Below are 22209 nucleotides of genomic sequence, written 5' to 3'. Positions count from 1 at the left end.
CTTTATTTTTTGTTTTTTATTTTTTGGCTTTGGGCTTTGCGTGCCACCGCAAAAAAGAGGCAACAACAATAGCACAGCTGGAATGTGACGTCTCTGACCTTGAAATTTATGGCTTAATATAATAAAATGCCCAAAAGAGTACAATATTAAAGTAAACGATGGAACACAGGGCGTATACATAATAAATATATATGCTATGTAAATTTTGGTATGCATACATAAACAGAATATGTTGAGCATAGACTAAAAGTAGCCTAAAATATTAATAAACAGAAGACAGGAGCTTCAATTAGTTACACGACACTGGCAAGGGGGGGAGCGGAGTTCAAAGGGCAAAAGCACAAGCCAAACAGATTATACAAGCGTAACTGTGACGTCGCAATTGTGACACAGTCCCCAATGAGACACACACACACACACACACACACGCACGCACACTCATGCATGCCCATTCAATCTGAAATTCGAATCCTAATGGCGCCAGTCAACAACAAAATTGTCAGACCAAATGGCTGAGGCGCAGTTAGCGCTTATATATATTATATACATATATATATAGATTGTCAGCATTTGGCACAGTTTTTTTTCTTTCTATTTTAGATTTTTACATTAGAGCATTACATTTTTGTCTTTTTGCTTTGAAGGCCACATTGCGTATGCGTAATATTTTAAACAAAACGCATTGCTTATACCACTGGGACACAAGTTCTGCTGTTAGCTGACATGTTTCTTTAATTAATGTGCCAAATGAGTAAAATCCGCGTGACATTTAACTTCTAGCACTCTTTCACTTTCTTTTCTTTTCTTTTGTTTTACACCTGCAGCTGCGACTGCGATTTCCGTTATACAAGCAAGCAACAACGATAACAAACACCTGGGCTTGTGGTCAGCAGACAGAAGCAGCAGCAGCAGCAGCAGTCGTCGCAGCAGCGACAGCGACGCATGCCACTTGCAACTTCCGTTTCCGGCCCACGTACAATGTGCATGGCAACAAAATCAATACAGCAAATGATCCAAAATTGCCACAAAATGACTGCAGGCCCGGCCCGGCCGGCGCGGCGGCCTCTTTGGCATTTTGGGCTCGTCGTTTACCAGTCTTGACATTTTCGGTCTAGTGCTGTTGAGAATTTATTAGGATTAGACGTTAAAACACAGGAAGGACTTGGAAATGTTAGACGCAGTCAGCTTGCCACCAATGCCAATTGACAGCCGCATATGTTTCAACTAAAATGATTGCATAAGACTTGCAAGCCAAGCAAACTACCACTAAAGAGTTGTTCAATTTGACATTTGGACATACGATATTCAAGCTTATGGGTTAGTTCTTTAAATGGTTAAATGGGTTAATTCTTTATCGTTTAAATTAAACGATTTATTGCTTCAATATATAAAAAGAGTTTCGACAACAATAACTAAAGCTTTACTTACTAATTTCCAATATTTATACAATCTGCAACTTAACAAAAAATACCATTAACATTTACTTTTATTTATTTTGAACTTAATAAACTAACTCAGTTTCTTCATCATACTCTTTTTTTCTTTTCCTAACTACAAACTAAAGTTTTACCATATTATATTTGCTTTAATAATTTTCAATTAGAGCATATTGAGCTATAACACTAGCTTATATATAATAATAAATTTATTTTTATATTTTTTATAGACTAATCTCTGCCATTTTGACCTTAGAATATGCGCGAATATGCGCGTAAGCTAAATTAAACCACAATTAAAGGTAAGAATACTAATATAATAATAATAAAAACAAATTTGCAACTGACTGGCTCACTTGCCAGCCTCACACACACACTAATACACATGTAAGCTGAGAACAAATTCAGCCTGCGTGTTTGTTTGCTAGCGAGAGCAGTGCTGCTCAGCTCAGTCGTAGCTGCGAAGAGCGAGAGCGTCGCAGTCGCTTTGTCCATTATGGGGCATTATTATAGACGTTGGTCGCTCTCGAATCGCTCCTCTCGCAGTGCCAGCCAGCGAGATCGAGCGGCGCAACGCAGTCCGAAACTAAATGCATCAAAGCTCGACGCTCGAATCTCTCTTTCGCTGCTCGAACTGAATGAAGCGTGCAGTTTTGATGCTAGAGAGCCGCTCATCCGTACGAATTTTCGTTTTGAGTGCAGCTATAAACTGAGCGTGGGCAGCAACTGCCTTCAGTCTTAGCTAAGCAGTGCGTGAGTTAAATTCAGTTGCGGGGGAGGCCTGCTTGCATATTTGCCATGAATATTCTATTTGAGCCGGTATGTAAAATATTCTGATATTAAGAAAACCGTGGCATAGTTTATTAATAATATGACTCTAAGTCTTATTATTGCTTTCAATTAAAGGAACTTAATTTGAGAACCTTGAATAGAAAATTGTAAACTCTTTTTACAAATCAAAACAAATAGAAAATTTTATTTAGAGTGTTATGGTTTCAATTGGAGCTGAGTACTTAGAAAATATATATGTAATACTAATCAAAAAAAAGATTAATTAATTTATTTTAATTATTAATTATTTTCGTTTTAGGCTGACAATCTAAAAGAACCAATAAGGAAAGAGGCTCTGACTGTAAGCTATGATTTATCTTTATTTGACTTTACTCATCACCTTAAGCTCTCGATTTAGAAACAGCGACAACAAATTAATGCTGTCTATTGTAAGCAAGGAAATCCATCAAATTAATCGTGCTTTGTTTTGTATATTTTTTTCATGCCTGTTTTTCAATTCCCGCTTTGGTCATTGCTTTATTTTATTTTGTGCATCATTAGCATTGGGCGCTGAGTTTCTAATTAATATAACGTAATTAGTTGTGCAGCCTTACGCTGCCTGCCGGCAGGTGGCGCCAGCAAATGTGCTATATATTGCTGTGAGCTGTCTGTAAAAAGGAAGTGATGCAAATAGCGTTATAATTAAAATGCGACAAAAAAAGAAGAAGAAATTCCACACAGATTTAATATAATTCTAATGAGCGTAATTATGGCGCAGCAACAAAAACAAAAAAAGAACGAAACAGGTAAAAAGGCATAAGAAAATCAATAGCATAAGTCAAGGCGCCGCAAACACATCCAAGCTGTATATAAAACGCTTGTCTTATAGCCCAGCTGTCTTGCTTTCATATATATATGTATATATGTATGTATATGTAATTTGTTTGTTTCTTTTTTTTTTGGCTCGCGATCGTAATACAATTTTCCATAGCATTTTAGTTGGCTCCTTTCTACAGTTTTTATGGCCACAATAAAATGCAAGTTACCGGCTGCCACAGGCCGTTGTAGCCAACTGCGACTGGCGACATGGGCCGTTCTTTTTAATACACCCCAGGGGGGGGGTAAGTAAGACCAAGCCAGGTCGTCGCCGTCAGGTAGGTGGAGGTGTCTCTGCCAGGTGTAAGTGAGCTGCGCACGCGATGCAGCTGAGTTACCCAACCAGCCAACCACCCAGCAACCCAGCAACCCTATATGCCTACATATCATTATATGTGGATATCAAAAATAAATTAACAATAAATAATGCACAGTGCAGTCGACAGGCTTTTGTATACAAATCATTTTGTTGTCATTGAACCAGCACATATGGTATTCTATAGCTTTCTTCCCAAAGCTTTCACATTCAATTTCAAATAATCAATTTTTCGTTTGCAAATAGTTTCATCACTTAATTGTGCATTTTTAATTTAAATATTTTTGGAAGCGAAAATTATTTTATAATCAAACAACAATTGCCAACATTTCTTTATAAATAAGTAAATTGAAATATATAGCAATGCGATTTTGAACAAGCAACTTTATTATGTAGATGCAGTTTCAAATTAATTAGTATACAATAGATTGCAATTGTTGTTGTTGGACTTTTGTTTTAAATATTTTTATGCATTTTGCTATTATTATTTTTGGATTCAAATAAGTTCTTAACAAGTCTGTTCTGCTGCTTTGAATTTATAATGATTGCCATAGAAATATATAAAGAAATTAGTCTGAAATAGATCAAATCAAATATTGTTTATAATATTTTACAAATTACATTCATTAAATATCTTTAAATGTATCAATTGCTTCTGCTCGTTGCTTATTTTTATTTGGCTTGCAGCCTATGAAAATTTACTTATTACTATTTTTATTTTTCTTAGATTTCCTTGATTTCAAATTTTTAGTTTCAGCGTCAAACGTTTTTTATATAAGTTTGTTATGGGGTCGGCTCTGTATTTATTACATTTCAATATTTGGCATGTTTTTCGTGCTTCGTGTTGTGAAACTTTTGAAATTAGGCAAGCAGCACTCAAAGGGGTGGTGCTAGGCTTCTCTATATAGAAAACTTTTAGTCGGCTAACGGCATTTCAGTTGGCTTGCATTGCCGGCGCCGCAAAGTATGCAACGCCATATCGTGTTAAGTCATAATTAAATGAAATTCAACTGCTTAATTTTTTGTTATACTCATTTTGTATTTTTTGGTGTGTGTGTGTGTGTGTGTGTGCCTTTTGTATTTGTTTAACGGCATAGCTGCGTGTTGTTGCTGCATTTGTAAGCATTTGAAGTCTTCTGCGCCCTTCAGCAATGTTGTTGACTTCAAATGTGGGGAGGAGTGGCCTATTATAAAATCAACAGAAATAGGCAGAGTATGAAATAAAATAAAAGAGAGGGCGAGCTAGGAAGCGAAGCCAAATTGGTTAGACTTTGATTGGATTAAACTGGGCGTGGCTTGAGGCTTTATATTTCTATCTATCTATCTATCAGTAAAACAATCAACACATTTTGAATGAAATGACAAAGATAAATGAGCATTAAATATATATGACATGCATTTTATATACTAATTTAAGTTAAATATTATTTCATAAATATTTTTAAATTAAATGACATTTAGTAGCGAAGCCAACGCTGATTGCCTGGCTCATTATTATGCTGCTGATTATTTGAAAAGCCTAAGCCGCTGGCTGAGTGAACAGCTGTTCGGCTAACAGTCGTGCCCAGCTGCTGTCGGCTTTGTCTAGCTGTTAGCTGCTGTTGTTGCTGCTGCTGCTGCTGCTGTTAGACTGAAGCGCAAGCGCGATTGGAAGCGGCGACATTCGTCACATGTTTGTCAGCAGCGCCATCGTGTGCTTCGCTTCCAATGTGCCACAAACTGTGTGCGGCGGCAACAACAGCAGCAGCAGCAGCAGCAGCACACACTAACACATTTAGCGTACAAAAAGAAATTTGGAAGCAATGTTGCTCATGTTGCCAGCGACAGCGACGATATGTGCGCTGCAGTCAGCGAACAGAACTGTGACAGCCCCAGTCAGTTAGTCAAGCAAGCCAAGTCCAACAGTCAAACAGTCGAACGTTCAGTCAGTCAGTCAGTCAGTCAGTCAGTCAATCTGTCGAATAAATCAGTCACAAAGTTCAGTCAGCCAATAAATTTGTGCAACTGCCACGAAAGTTGTAAATGTGAAATTGTTTAAAACAATTGCCAAAGTGTGCGTCGCGTCGCGTGTTAGCCAAGCTTGCAAACTTGCAACTTGCGGCAAGCAATCAATTAAAACTAGCCTCAATCAGCTGCTCTCCTAGTGCATGTCTGTGTGTGTGTGTGCGTGGTGGGGGCGGGGCAGCCTTAACTTGTAACAACAGCAGCAGCAACAATAGTCAAAGAAACAAGCTAAGCTAAAAATCAATATCCGTCTAAAGTTTATTTCGGCTTAAAACATAAAAACAAATAAACAGTTAACTTGTTTTTTTTTTGGGCAGCGCCTAAAAGTCCACAAACATATTTAAAAAAATTATAAAAATTATATCACATTTTGCTCTCCAAAACTCAAAATAAAATTGTGTTATATAAATAAACGCTTGTTATTCAAATTAATTGTGCGCGTTAAATTAATTTTTTTTTTTAAATTAATTACTGAACAAAAGTCCATTTTATGCAATAGTTAAAAACAAATGCCAACAATTTTTTTTAGAGTTAAAGCTGAAAAACTTGAGTAAAACTTGCTCCATCCATAGTGCAAAGTGAATTTTAATAAACAATTTAAAATAATATAAGTGCTAAAAAAAGAATAAATAATTAAAGGTTAGTATAACATTTGTTGCTATGATAATTGTTGAGGCGCAACGCTTGATTTGCTGCACAGCTGAGCGACACAGACACACAAGCACACGCATACACACACACACACACACACATACACGCACATTTATGTTAAGCCTGGCATTTATGCTTGGCGAGGCACACAGCCAGCTGTTTGTGGCGCCTCAATGTTGCCGGCAAAGTCAAGCGGCAGCAAAAATCAATATTTACTTTGCTGGCAGCTGTTTGCCTATCTCGCATACATATATGTGCTCATATGTGTGTGTGTGTGTGTGTGTGTGTGCTTTGCAAAATCAGATGATTGTTGTCTTACTTTCCAGTCGCACAGTCTCCACTCAACTGTAAATTTGTGGCATGCAGCATTTTGTGTTGCAACTGATCCTCACTTTTCTTGCATATTCAATGCTCTCCACTCTCTTCTCACGACTCTCCAAACCAGTCGATTCCGTCTGGAAATTGCGTAATTTCATTAGCGTTCACTAAATCGTGCAACATCGGCCACATCGGCTGACTTTCCAGTCGTCATCGTCGTCGTCGCTGCTTAGCGGCATTATAATCTATGCATGTGTGTGTGACCCGGCACGAAACCGCCGCACTGTCTGCTTGTTTAGGCTGCTCCGTCATTCAGTTGTTATCCAAGTGTCTGTGGTGCTGTTTACGACATTCGTTCAACACGCTTCAAGCGCTCCAAGCGGCTCTCGAAAGACGTAAATCGTGTTTGCCACAAATATCGTAAGCTGCAAGCTTCAAAATAAACTACAAATATTTCTAGCTTACATTTATAGTTCATAACTATTTTTTTTATAGTGATATATTTAAATTAAAAGTGCATAGTTTTGTAGTTTGTTACAATTTTTGAAGTAAGCCTATCGATAATATCGATACAATCTTGCAAGCGTTTGTCTATATAAACAATGTGTAAACTAAATTAGTCAATTCTTTTTTGTGGTACTACAAAACTAATTGGCAAGTACAGTTTACAGTTATATTTATAATTGGGCACAATACGAATATTTTCTGCCTCAAATCTGTGAACTCAAGTGCATTTATCGCAAATATCGATACAAGTTTTCGAGTGCTTGTCTATGCAATCGCTATGTTAAGTGAACTTGTGTGCGCCCTAAATAAATTCTAAATGACATATGCAGCTAACTTTACTGTCGGTACATATATTTATTATACTACTGATTGTAATTTATCTATCTTTACAAGATTGATGTGCTACATATCGAAACTATCGATAACAGTTTTTGAAAGTTAATAGTATGTAAAACGTAATACAATTTTCTATTATTTATTTCTGCCCTATATCTCAGGCCTAAATGCACTTATCGAAACTATCGATAACAGCTTAGGAACATTTACAAACCCATAACAATTTTGTTTATATATTTCTGCCTTAAATCTCAGTTTCAAGTGCACTTATCGAAACTATCGATAACACTTAACCCATTACAATTTATTATTATTCAGCTCTATTTGTATTTTAGACTCTCGAAACTATCGATTAGCGTCTTAGAACACTTAGAACCTTTTAAACTCCATTAAATTTACAATTTTCCCAGCCCACTTCATGCGAAACTTTAATTTAATATGTAGGGTATACAATTTGTAGTTCTGCTATATAGCTATATATAAATATGTGTGTGTGTGCAGCCTATGAACGAGTTGGAGTTGAGTTGCCCATGCGCCAACTCCGAAAATACTAGTAAGGAAGACATAACGTATACTTAGAGCTACATCCGAGGGAGGGGAGAGGGAAATTAATCGACGACAAATGACGCCCCGACGAGAATGACTGGCAAAATGTTGAGCCGGCAAGGAACGGGCCGCGCCAGCGAGATACGAAACGCAACGCGAAACTGAAACGAGCCGAAACCGAAGTGGGACGAGTGGGAAACCGAAACTATTGGAAGCGGCGGCGAGTCGTTCGGCCGGCAAACACGAAATGCTTTAACGCAAGGACGAGGGCGAGCCCCCAGCTGTTTGGCAGTTTGTTAGGGGGCCAAAGCGAACTGCGAACAGCCGTTGCAGGAGCTTTCAGCTTGGCTCTGCCGCACGCAGACGCAACCTGGAATTGGTTTCCAATGACAGCGGCTGCGGTCGCACCAGCAGCAGCAGCAGCAGCAGCAGCAGCGGCAGCAAAGTTGAAGTTGGCCGTGCAGCCAAAACGGCGACGACGACGGCGACTGCTCGTCGCTGCTGTTGGCGTCGTCGATGTTGCTGCTGCTGCTGCTGTTTGCCAGTTGCGTTGGCCGCTTCGTGTTGCGAGTTGTTACGGCCAGAGATTCAGTCGTCGTCGAGCTTTCAAAACGTTTGCAGCAAACGAACTACAAATAAAAAACATACAAGCGAATTATAAAATAAAATACACAAATATCTACACACACATACACACACATAAACTCACCAAGGCACACATAGAGAGAAAAGGTAGCAACACCAGAAGCAGCAGCAGCAGCAGTTGCAGAAGAAGTCGCAACAGCAACATCAGCAGCAATTTGCGGCAGCAGCAGCAGCAGCTCAAAAGTAACAACGAATATCAGCTAAATGATGATAGTACAATATTTTTTAAATGCAATTTTTTCAAGTTTTAATATTTAAGCGTGACATTCATTGAGTGTGTGTGGAGTGTTGCAAAGTGTGTGGTGTGGCAATTGCTACTTGCAGCACTTCAATTAATTTTGCGCTTGCTTTTTGTGGCTTCCTGCGGTGATATCATATAACGTGGCCCAAAGCAACTACAACACGTGCTGCGTGTGTATGTTGGTGTGTGTGTCTTGGTGTGTTGGTGTGACCTATCGATTCTACAACTTCCTTTTTGCAGTTCCGCTTCCAATGCAGCAGCGACTTGGCTGACTTGCAACTTCAGTTGAAGCAAATTGCTGCAGGTTTCAAGTTGCAAGTTGGCAGTTTCTTAATTTTTTGCATTTTGTTTAAGTGTGCTGAGCTGATCTATGGCAAGTTAATTGGCAGCAACTGCAGCTGCATTGCGCTTGATCTTAGCAAGCAGAAAAACGCATCAATCAAAAAACAAGCAAAGCGCCAAAAGGCGTGGCAAGAGCAAGAGCAAGAGCAGCTATATATATAGCTCTATATAGTGGCAAGGCGTAATGCAAATTGCATTTGGGTCTGCAGTTTGCCGGTGTGTGAATCATCGTTGCTGCTGCTGCTGCTGCTGTTGCAAGTTGCCGCAGGGGAGACAGCACAGCAAACAGCAAGAGTGAAGACAGCGCCAGCAGCAGCGAAGCGCAACGTTGCGGCAAGAGCGGGTGGCACGCGACCAAATACAAGACGGCAGCAACCAACAACAGCAACAGCAACAACAGCAACAGCAGCGCGAGTCTCACATTTGAAGGATTACAACAGCGACGCGACAAAAATATCAAAGGAGTTGCTTCTTATTTATTATGGGCGCTGCTTGCTTTCCTTTTTTTTTATAGTGTTTTTAATATATATTTTTTCGCCTGATGACGTCGTCGTCGTCGTCGTCGTCGTCGTTGTCGTTGTCATGGCGCGATGACGACATTTTTTTCGGGGAGTGTGTGTTGCCTGCAATACAAACATATGTGTTAGCAACACGGCCAAAGTTCAATGCATTGCACACACACACACATATATATATACATATATATATATATGTTGGCGAGCCTGTCTATGGCTTTTTATAGCCACTCACATGGAACTGGGGGGGTCTGCCTCTGAGGATTGCGAAACTAACACTTTGGACAGCTGTAAAAATGCTCAATATTGTTCTTGTTGTTTTTGTTGTTGCTGCTGCTGCTCATGTCGCTGCTGTTGTTTTAGTCTCTTTTCCTTTTACCGAGTTTGTCATAAGTGCAGCGACAACAGACAGTACGACAGGCAGACAGTCAGACGGACAGACAACTTGTGTGCAAAAGGCGCATAAACTCCATGAAATGCGCTAAAGATTTGCGCAAAAGATTTTCATAGACAAACTGTGAAATAGACAAGAACAACAAGTGCATAAGCATTTGCACTCTAAGCATAGCAACTAAAATAATTATTATAATTTATGCTTAAATATGCTCAACAGCTAAATTGCTGTAAACTTAGAGCTTGTCAACTATATAAAAATATTCAAACTGCAGCTGCAAGTTAAAATCATATTCAACTAACTTTATATCAGTGTTAAGCATATAAAGATATTCCAACTTTAGCTCATATTTCTATATGACAAGCTTTAGATTTATTTAATGAACTTAATTTCAAGTAATTCCCAAAAGTAGTTTAAATAATTTAAGATAAATATTTAGTATTAAATGCTCTTTAAAATGTTAAAGAAAAAAATGGCAAAAATCCAATTAGATCTGAGTTAGTGTTGATTAATAATAGCAAAGTTAGAAAAAAATTCAAATTCATAAATAAAACTTCCATCTCCTTATTCTAAATTTCAAAAACTGCACGATGTTGCCTTTTTTAATAGGTATTACCTGTTATTCTTAAAATAAAAATCAATAAATAAATAAATATAACCAAACTAAGCAGACCGCATTATAAGAAAAAAAATGCTTAAGATTTTGCTGAATTTTTTGCTATCAAATATAAATGAATTGATGAATGATCGAATGATTGAATATCGATTAGCGATTTCTGTTTAAAAGAAACTTGCACAATGTATATTTTGATTTTAAATATTTAAAATATTCAAACATATAATACTAAAATATACTACCGACAACATCTTTGATTTTAGCCATGTACTCATTTTTAATAATAAAATTTCTTATATTTACAGATATTCAAATTATTCAGCTAGCAAACAAATAAGAAAGCTAAAAGAAAAACACAAGTAATACATTAAAAAAATACAAAATCGAATTAATTGACGCAACTCAAAAGCAAAAAAAAAAAAAAAACTAAACAAAATCTTCGCAATTTAAAAACACTCACGCATACACACGTAAACACATTACATTAAAAAAAAAAGACAATTACTATTAAAATAATAAATAACATTGCTACAAATAAAAAAGCTAGTCCAAATCTACAGTAAAATAAACAAATTATAATAAAAAACAACTCAACACAACAAAACAAAAAATTATATTTAATGCATAATATTAAAAAAACCAAAAGAACTAACATAACACAATTGCCGCTAAACATTTACTCCAAAAAAACTATTAAATTTCCAAAGACAAAACAAAATAAAATTTAATTTTAACTAAAGCAAAAAAAAAAAAAAATAATTAAATTATTAACACAGCTTCAAAGTGTGCACAATAAAAAAACCAAAAAAAAAATTAATAAAACCAAAAAAAATTGCAAAATCTTAATTTCCAAAGCAAAAATATTGAGAGACTCGTAAGAAAAATTTGAGAACTGAAAAAGTAAAACAAAAAGTACAACAAAACCAACTAAAACAACAAAAGCAAACAAATCAGCAAAGACGCAACGCAGCGTGTGAAGCATTAGCTGCCACGCCTACAGCCGCCCGCCCTAAAACACAATTCGCCACAGCAGCTAAGACTGAGCTGCGGACGTTTCAGCCGCAAAAAATTTCAAAGAAATTTTCCAAAGCACAAAACGCCGCGCAAGAGAACGAAAGAGAGAGAGAGAGAGAGAGAGAGAGAGCGAGAGCGAGAGCGAGAGAGTGCGCAGAGTGTCGAAAGACAGTGAGCAAGAGAGAGAGAGAGAGAGAGATAGAGACAGCGAAAGCGACAGAGAGTGATAAAGAGTGAGACAACATATAAAAGTGTGAAAGAGAAAACACTAGTCGAGTTTCAAAAACTGCGACAAGTATTTTTTTTCAAGTGTATTTGCTAAAAGAATTTTTTTTGCGTGCCCCCCCGTTTAATTAACTGTGAGAACCGAAAACAGCAACAACAACTGTGATGGGAGATCGGCCAAAACCAATAACCAATACTACTACAACTACAACAACAACTAATACCGCTGGTGAGGCTGTCGTCATGGCAGCAGCAGCAACTCCAGCCAACGAGCCCGGTCAGCAGGCCGTGGAGGCGCCCGCTCCAGATGCGCCGCCTGTGGCTCAAGCGGATGCTGCCCAACTAGATGCGGCTATGGATGCCGATGCCGGCGGCGGCGGCGGCGGCGGCGAAGCAGCAGATGCCGATGCTGCTGCTCTTGCTGCTGCTGGTGGTGGTGGCGATCCAGGCGATGGAGGCGTAGACGATGCAGCCACCGATGCTGGGGCTAGCTCATTGCCACCATCGGAGATTGGCGGACGTCCACCGTTGGATACGGCCTGCTCGGATGGCGGTGGCCTGTCCAGCTTGGCCGGCGGCATGGTTGGACCGCCGAGTCCGCTAACCGGCTGCTATCTGCTCATCATCTTGGGCGAGCCGCACTCCGAGGAGCACAAGGACAACATCTTGCAGCATTTGCTCAAGGGTAAGTGACAGAAAAATTACAAATTTTAATTGAAACCAAGCAAAATCGTAAACTAAGATTTTATTTAGAATTTTTCTGAGTATATTTTCCAAACATTTTTAAATTCAAATTGAAAAGTTCGAAACTTTTTCATTAGCAACAAGATAGTTCAATAAAATAAATTATACAAAATTTGATAAATATCAATTATTAGATTATGAAAGAAATATCGTAAAACAAGATTTTATTTAAGAATTTTTTCTGCAGTTAATTTCCACATTTTTAAATAAATTGAAGTTCGACATGACTTTGTCATCAAGCAACAAGAAGTTCAGATAAAAATAATTTATAGGCAAATATTGGATAATACTTATTCAATAAGATTATGTCATTTAAAGTAAGAAAAATCTAGATTCAAAGTTTTATTAGAATTTCTAGTAGTATGATTTATTCCCAAACATTGTTGAGAATTGAAATTCGAATCGAACAAACACTATGTATCATATGCAAATATAGACCAGAGCCTGATATTACAAAAGATTAAGTATATCAGATGAGGTGTAGCTCACTGAGTAAGTCTAAAGATCACATTGATTTCTAACTAGAAATAAAAACGTATAATTATGTGGTGATAGATTTATGACCACTATTTATTTCGTGGTATTACAAAAACTATTGCACACAGCAAATTTAATAAATTTACCTATGCAATACGTTTTTATTTAATTAAATTAATAAATTTTGCAGCCATTATTAAAATATAAGCAGCTAGGCATACGAGTCAAAGAAATGCTGTCAAATATCATAAATTATGTTTTAATATTTTTTCGTCATTCAAAGATTCATTTTTTATATATTTATGCCTTAGTAGCTATAGAAATTATTTGCATAGATTACGATTTTGCTAAAACCACTTTGTAAATTGTTTTTTTAGCTATCAAAACGAGCCACCGTAATGCGCATACTTTTGACTAATAGAAAGCAAAAAATAACAAACAAAATAGCTGTGGCTAATCAGCATAAATTATGCTTAGAAAGTTTGCATATGCAAATTGAGCAGAGCGCTGCTCTTCATGTGTGGTGGGTGGTTGGGGTGGAGTTTAGGCTACGCCTCAGCAATCGACGTGGCGTGCCAATCTAATTCCAATTCCAATTCCAATTTCAAAACCAATTTATTATACTATATAACAACTACCAATGCCAACATTTTCACACTTAGCTGACTGCCGACACGCCGTCTAATTAGTTTTTCCTTATTAGTGTTCTACTCTTCTCCCTCTCACTGTTCGTGTGTGTGCCCTGCTTTGCGGCTCATTCATGCTCAGCATGTGGCCATGTGGTCAGCTTGGCTGCTCATAGCCAAATTTTTTTAAGCTTTCTTTTCTAATTTTTTTTTTTTGTGGTCATAGTAGTTGAGCGTTAAAAATTTGGTGTGCTTTGTGGTCTTGCTCAATGCGTCTTTGCATCATTTTTCACTTTTTGCGAATGTGTCACTTTCATTTTTTTCTTTTTTTTTTCCCTTTTTTTTAATCTCCGCCCCCTCAAGACCTTTCCCGTCTCTATTTTGTTTTGGTATCTGATACAGTTTGGTTGCAAATGTTCAGTCATGGAATAATTAATTCTTTTCGCCTACTTGCCATTCCATGTCTATGTTTTGAAATGTATTTCGTCTTTTGTTCTTTTATCTTTTTCTGTGTGTTTTGTGCTGGTTTCGTGCGCTATTTTTTGTCCAATCTTGGTCTATCGCTATATTTGATAATACGCTCTATGGAATAAGAGCTGAAATACGCCAATTAAAAATACTGCCAAATATACTTTAACTACCAAGTTATGCGCTTTTGTCTATGGGTTGGTGGTGTGTCTAGTTGGTCTTCTACTTTAAGTCCGCTCTGATCTATTTCTGATTTAGTATTTTTTTATATTTTTTAGAACTTAGAGCACGAATCATCTGTGCTAGAGGTCAAGCGCTTATTCATTAGTTGTAACCTTCTAAAGTAAAGATACCCCGGAGCGAGAAGGGAACCCGGGAACCCATTTTCGATCTAGTCGACTTTCGAGATGGGTCAAGTTAAACCGAAACCTATCCTCAATTAGGAAGCTAAGAATTCTTACGTTTTTGCTTAATTAGCGTATGTCTCTCCTATATGCTAACTTTTTGTTACCCATGGTACAAATTGGTTGAAAATCCTTATCTATGCCATTACTTTTTTTTATATTTATGTTCTCTTTACATCTAATATTTTGCTGTATTTTATATTTGTTGGTTTTTCTATATGTTTGAATGTTTGATTTCATTTTTTTTTTTTTTATAATTAAGACAGACAATTTAATATATTGCTTTATAGTCTTGCTAAACGTTGATACTGTAAAAGTAAAAAAAATAGGTTTGTTCTATACGAAAGTTGTGAGAAATTCACAAATAAGCGGACCCAAGCTAAAAAAAAATTACTGTAGCAAAAATAAAAGTTAAACTTCGACAAAAACCCATGAATAAATTTAAAATGTAGATTTTGTAAGTACCTTTAAAAATAAATAATATTAATAAAATTTATTATAGATCAGCGTAGTGTGTGTGTGTGTGTCTATAAAATAAAAATCAAATAAATTATTGTTAGCGCGCACACAATGAGACAAAAATACTGTGCAGCCTATTTCATTTACCAAACTTTAACAAATTAAATGTAATATCAAAGCTATAAAATACTCTAAATATATATCGTTTTACTATTTTATAAATATTGTTCGAGTCTTTGCTGCCTCTGAACTTTTTTATTAATTTTAATCATTTTAAAAATATTTCAATCAGCTTTTGATAGCCTATACAGTGTGCTATTGACGGCACCGAATTTTCGTGCAAGAGCTATTTCCAATTTCAATGCTCACTATAGCAATCAGAATCATATCAGTATCCAAGAAGCTGACTGTTTCATATTATCACACTTGGCGTGAGGCAAAAGTCTTTTGTTATGCCCCTTAATTCAAATTTGTTAATTAAATAATTTGTACTTGTTAAAAGGCTAAAAAGTAATACAGTTTCTGAGAATTAAACAATATTATAATATATAAATGATTTCATATCAGATCTAAATAATCGGACAACTGCCCAAGTCATGACAATTTATCAAGCTATTAAAATGAATGGACTAAGCTGCAGTCTCCTAAGGCTACTATATGCACGGCACACAAACCTTTGTTGCTATAAATTCTAACTCATAAAAAGCTAACACAAAATGGACGTATCACAACGGCGTCTCCAGGTCGAGTCCAAGTATGTAGTACGATGGAGAGGCACCACGAGCAGTAGACGAGCAAAAAATTGGGGGGAATTATGCTGCAGTTCCTTGAAAAGTGAATTGAACAGCTAAAGGCTCGGGGGACACACACCGTCGTAATAATTGCAATTATAGTTATAAATAAATCCAAATAAAATCGTATGCTCAATCTAAATATCTTAAGAGCATAAGGCAAATTAATTGCTCTGCAAGGCCTTGAAACAAAGGTTTTGACCACAGTTGGGCTGTCTTGCCTGGCTTTTTAATGGTGTCTATTTGCCAAAACATTCACACCAGACTTACGTTGCGCCATAAGTCCCGAGCTTCTATGTGCTACAGACGATAGCATAGAGTAGTACACAGTGAGAAATTTGGCATATCAAGGTGCTGAGATGGTTCAATCGGGAAATGTGTGGCAAGTAACCGCAGTCGCTTCGCGCTTGAGTGCACTCAATTTTGAAATTGCCGTCTTTTGGTACATTCGATTTTAATGCAATATGTGCGCGCTATGTCAATAGTAATGGCCAAACACATTGCGCTGCTATTAGATTAAAACGGCAGTAGCCAAGAAATTCCAACATAGCAAAAAGATTGACAAAGTACAACAACCGGCACTACACACCACACACAGCCGGTTCGAATTTGAACAAAAGTATTCACAAATGCTCAACTAAGCATAAAGTACAATTGGTATTAATTAACTTATGCACAGCAAGTGACAATATGTCAATAATTATGCGGCAAAAATAATAATTAAAATCATAATATCACGACGAACTATTAAGGATCAACTAATTGCCCAGCCAACACCACAAAATGCACTGTATGGGATAATCCTCATGATACATCATTGATGGGCAGGTATAGGATACGAGAATATACGAGAGCCAAAATCTTGATTTAACAATTGTTGACCTCTATAAATTTGTAATTAATTGAAATTCTCAGTGTGCTAAAATATCTATAATTCCCAAAATTGGACTGCTCAATGTAATAAAACTTTTGTTCCCAATTCCGGAAACAGAGTCATTACGTCAATGTAAGTCAAATCAGACAAAGACACAACAAAAACTCCAGAGAAAATCGTGTAAGCTGTGCAAATTTACTCTTACAAATATCAATGCTAACACAGTGACTAAGGGCGTAAGTCGTGAATGTCTAGCAATGTGCGATAATTAAAATATACCGAGCCACTGCAAAAACTTTTCCAAGGCGCGTCAGAGCAATTATATATTGCTCTATGCCTCTAAGCATATATAGATTGTGAGCATTGTACTAACTTTAATCTAAAGGAATTAGTACCATATCCCGTCTGCGTTGACTCTTAGCCTAGTTGGTTAATACTCACTTTTCTGTTTGAGGCTTGCAACTTTTGGAGTCGATTCTATATCTTGTAATTAAAGTGACTGAGATAGCATTGGTTATCTTCCAACTAAGTAAATATAATGCCAATCATGCGAGAGAGTGACATCTATATCAATTAAATACATGACTTTGGGCTCAAATATAAAGGACAGAGTCTACTAAGAAGTCAGTAATAACCAATTATATGTTGAACCCTCTCCATTTAATCGTTATCACTTGCAAGAGGCTACCGTATTTGAGATCTATATACTATGTGGTGTTAGTGCATATGTACAAGTGATATTAATCATTTGCATACCATGCAGTTAGTCATATTAAAAAGACCAGCTGTGGATCTTGTTCAGTCAAATTCTGATCTCGAAAGACACCAAACTATAATAGTCTTCTAATAATTTCAGAGAATTACAAGACAGTGCATTTATAATAATGAGCGAGTTTGCCAAACCCAACACTTGCTTAGCACAAGACAGCGTCTCATCCTATATGTCCCTCAACAACACACATGGTGAACCACCTGGGCCTCACAGTTGAGCCACCCCATACACTCAACGAGTCTGCCGCAATCTCTCACACGCCTCTATGTCTCAGTCCCTGAGCACGACAAACTAGCCAAGATCGTCGTGAGTGTTGTGTGCAGCAAGCAAGACAGCAGCAGTATCCTAGATAACTATTAGGATCTAGAATTATGCCGACAGTTCAGCCATACAAGCCTAAGTGAGCCGTAACCACGAAACTGAGAAGCGATTTGCTATGTGGCGCATCGACACGCTCTCAACACCACTATCGCGACCAACTCTCCTTCTCTCTGCTTCCTCTCTCTCTCGTGCTCGCCGCGCCCGTGTTGCTCTTTATTCACGGATGGCTAGCCAGTTTGTGCACGATGCCTGTGTGCCATATAGTATGTGCCACTCTGGGTAATGAACCTTAGCCAATTCAATCTTTGTAAATGTCAGCTTGCAAGCTTTATTCTTTCGTGTCATTTTGTCTGTACGTCAGTTCGCGATCTGATCACTGTCTGTTGGCTGTCGATGACAAGCACACTATTGCTTGCAACTAAGCCTCTTCTGTGCGCTTAGCGATTAAACTGAAAATCTCGCCACACTAGAGATATCTCAAGCAGCGTCGTCGGATAGATATTTCACTATAAATATTAAGCATAATCAGACACACATAGTACACGGCGCAAAGCTCAGAGCGATTATAAATAGTGAAGAGCGCATATTTAATATAAGAGATAAACTAGTCTAGCTTAATCATATTGTAACGAGTCTCTAAATCAACACGTAAATTGGCTTATGGGTCTGACCAGCAGTATTTTGTCCTCACGATATGTGTTGCCACAGCTTAATACACACAATAATTTATTACACCATATTTCTTACTGTTAAAGCACCTTGCCTATCGCTCCGTGTCTCTAAATTTTCCGTAGCGTCTTTACGCTCTAGTTTAGCACTAAAAATTTTTATATAACCTATATTAATTATTATCTTTAAGGCCTTACTTCATTAATATTATCATAGCTGTCATCATCCTTTAGACAATTCTATCCATGCGGGTGTGCGTTCAGTTCGAGATAGTTATATATCTCTATAAATTCTAATTGTCTTACAAATTTTTTGTCATCTATAGACTCTGTGCCTCAGCTGACGTTTACGGTGACTGATTGCGAGGACGTCGGAGCCAGACTCTCACGTAGAATTATCACTACAGAACTTACAGTTTTATATTAGTACTTATTCCATAGTTCTAAGCAGAAGTGTCCTTAGGTTCTAAGAAGTGCGAGCTTGACGGCGAGTAATAATAATTTTGGATTATGAGTGTGTACATAAATTATTGTACCCTGAGCGATACTTGAAACCCACTATCTGAGCGAGCTGAGGATGAAATTGAGAGCTGTTGATTGGATTCCGCACGAAACATACAATAAAACAGTTGGCAAAATATAAGAGATAACAAAGGTCATTAATCCAAGGACTGACATATCCAGCTTTGAGCCAAGAAACGCCTCACTCTATATGTGGATAACAATGAACGGAATAAACATAAAGTAAAAGCCAATGAAGAGAAGAACAACGCCTAGCTGCTGCTAGATTGGAGGGAGGGAGCCATGAACAGTTTTATCAGACAAGTCCGAATATTAGCTATGAGCGCAAATATATTGATTATCTGCTAATAAATGATGCACAAAGCTAATTACATAAACTTTTGTGAGCGAGTCATCTCAGTCTTAAAATTAGCAGCCGTAAACTTAGACGATATTGATAGGCTAGCGATGAAAAGTCTTAATAGTAACCCATGACACTAATTAGCTAGAAGATAAAAACAGAGAGACATATATGGTTTGTGCTAGCTAACCACAGGCAATTCTCAATAGACAAATATGCTAAATAAGGTAGCATACAAGCTACAGCGATACTTATCGATAAGGAAGTAATTTACACCATTTAATTTCTAAAGAGAGAGCTAGAGCGAGGAGAAAAAATAAAATAAACTTAAAGCCGAATCTGCGAGAGCTTGTTCGTTAAAAGATCATCAAAGATTCACCCGCTCATAATTTATGAGCGCCGACCTAGAAATAAAAGCACTTAACTAGTTATCGATACTATTGTTTAAATAAATTTTCAATGGGTGTGAAAATTAAAAAACAACTTTAAATGTTTGTGAGTTAGAAAATAGTATTCAATGGAAAAATGCTGAAGCTCATGGTGGATGAATATAATTTAAGGCTAAAATGCAAAGCAGATAACTACTTAGCGATACTATCGATAATGTAGAAAGTTAGTATGGGCTATTAAGCTAAATTGCTTGTGGCAAATACTTTGATTGTGCGTAGGATGTAAATTGAGCTAATGGAGTGTAATGTGTATAGAGAGAATTTAATTTAAGACGCATAAATGAACTATTTATCGATACTATCGATAAAGAATAAAGTCGAAATGAAATGCTTGTGAGCAAAGTTTAATATTGTTAGACGCATGTATTAATTTAATTTATGAGTTTAATAACTTATCGATACTATCGATAACAAAAACAGCTGCTTTCGCCAAGCAAATCTCAGCACAATACTTTGCCGCTTTAAGTTTTCCAAACAAAAGCGCAATTTATTTGCACAGACAACTAAGTTGCAACTTAGGCAGCTATAATTAAATGCCCCCAACAAAGAATCTTATGAGCATGGCATTTCCTTTTTACATTTATGAGTGCCTGCCACTTGAGGCAACTATGTGGTAGTTACTGCCACACGACAGTCGAGAGAGAGAGAGAGAGAGAGACAGAGTGGGAGGAGGCGCTGGGGGCACAGGCACTTAATTATGACAATTATGTAGCTCAATTGCAGCGCTTTCAGCTTTTTATGTGCCGCCTAATTTGGAGAGCATGCTCAGCTGAGAGCGCTGATGAGCAGCAGGTGTACAATTTGTGCAGTTAGGGGGTATAATTTTCACCTGAGCTCTAAGCTCAAACGCGCGTGCTTTGCGCTGTTTTAATTAACTTACTAAAGAAATCAATAATATGAGTGAGAGAGAGAGAGAGAGAGAGAGAGAGAGAGAGAGAGAGCGCGTAGCGTTCAAGGTCAAAGCCAAAAGTAACAAAGTTGCTATGCTTATGATAACTGTTTGGGGTCTGTTTTAAGTGCTAACGAAAAATATGTGTTAAAGCTAAAATCGATCAAATATGACAACAAAGTGCGTGGAAATCTATTTTTAGCTCTTAAAAGGGGCTAAAAACGCTGCTCCTAACCACACTGCAAATGGCTGTATGACAATGTCTGTCAGCTACATCGTAAAAGCAGCTCAGCTAAAAAACTTTTGTCAAAAAAAAAAAGAAAAATGAGTGCGCCACGTAATGGAAAAATACACACAAGCCACAGCAGCAGCAGCAGGAGCAGCAGCTCTGGCTAATCCACAGCGCTGGCACTCTGGACACTTAAGCCGGTTGACATGACAAGTGCAGCAGCTTCTCAAAATGGTTAACAACAGTTAGCCATAAAGCTAACAAAGTTCAGCTCTGCAATATCGATTAGCATTACAATTTATTGATGACTGCTCATATAATTTGATGAGCTCAAGCAATTGCTGCTAACTCAATTAGCATTAAAATTTATGTTTACTAAGGCCTAACGTTATAAACTTGGCGCTTATCGTTTATATTTAGTAGTCCATGTTTAAAATTTGTAAGCAAAATAATATTTTTAATGAAAATAAATATTTGATGCAAAGTCGTTGTCAATATTTAAGCAATAATTTTAAATTTGTGAGTTAAGCTAAACTTTTAATCAAAGCGTTTAATACTGCAGAGCATAAGAAATTTAAAACTTTAGCAATTTTGCCAATGTTTGGATTTGTGTGTTTGCTTTGCGTATAAAAATATTGCTGCAATTAAATTTGTTAATAATTTGGTAGCTAAGCAATTTATTTGCTTGCATAGCAATTTGTTTATTGTCTATAATGTTGTTAAATTTAGTTAGGCAGTTGTTTTATTAGTTTAATTTTAATGCAGGCGCAAATACAAAATTTTAAATAAATATATATCTCTATATATATATATATTCTTCTGTGCTTTGTTTAGTCGTTTAGCTTGATTTCTTGCAGTGTAGCTTGACTCTGCAGATTTATGTGCGATATTAAGCTAAACTGTTATGCATACGCGTGTGTGTGTGTGTGTGTGTGTGTGTGTGCCTGTTTTAAATTACGTGTATTTTATGTGCCTGACCATTGCAGGCAGAGGCGAGCAGCCTGCTCTGGTTTACGAGCAGCGCCCGCACAACGTGGCGTATGCGCAACGCATTAACAAGTGAAGCAAAGGTTTGAGGTGCTGGCCTAGTTAGACATAGGCAGGCTGTACGAAAAGTGAGTGTGTGTGTGTGTAATGTGCGTCATCAATCAACACACACACACACACACACACACTTGATAGAAAGAGATAGCTATACACAAATTTTACACACAGGCACATTAAAATTGCTTTTAGTGCAAATTAATTGCTTTAAAGTGCATTGCCACACCCACTGGCTATGACTATCATTAGCATGTGCATGTATGTGTGTGTGTCTCTGTGTGTGTGTGTGTGTAGATCATATGACGCGCCTGTGGTCAGTTTGCTTATTGGCACGTCTCATGTTACAGTGTCATGGGATACGCACATTAAAAAAAAATAT

At 37.2% G+C, this 22209-nt stretch overlaps 1 protein-coding gene across 1 annotated transcript in view; it reads left to right on the top strand.

Moving 5' to 3' along the window:
* The first annotated feature begins 11315 nt into the window (after positions 1 to 11315).
* Positions 11316 to 22209, top strand: part of LOC108606277 (microtubule-associated protein futsch) — a 52660-nt gene continuing 41766 nt past the window's right edge. Inside the window, exon 1 of the mRNA XM_033294366.1 lies at positions 11316 to 12438. Coding sequence (XP_033150257.1) covers positions 11997 to 12438 — 442 coding nt within the window. The 5' untranslated portion in view covers positions 11316 to 11996. The remainder of the gene's footprint in view (positions 12439 to 22209) is intronic.

This window comes from Drosophila busckii, chromosome X, assembly GCF_011750605.1.
Source record: "Drosophila busckii strain San Diego stock center, stock number 13000-0081.31 chromosome X, ASM1175060v1, whole genome shotgun sequence".
In the NCBI taxonomy this organism is placed as follows: Eukaryota; Metazoa; Arthropoda; class Insecta; order Diptera; family Drosophilidae; genus Drosophila; species Drosophila busckii.
This window is presented reverse-complemented; position numbering and strand designations above follow the sequence as displayed.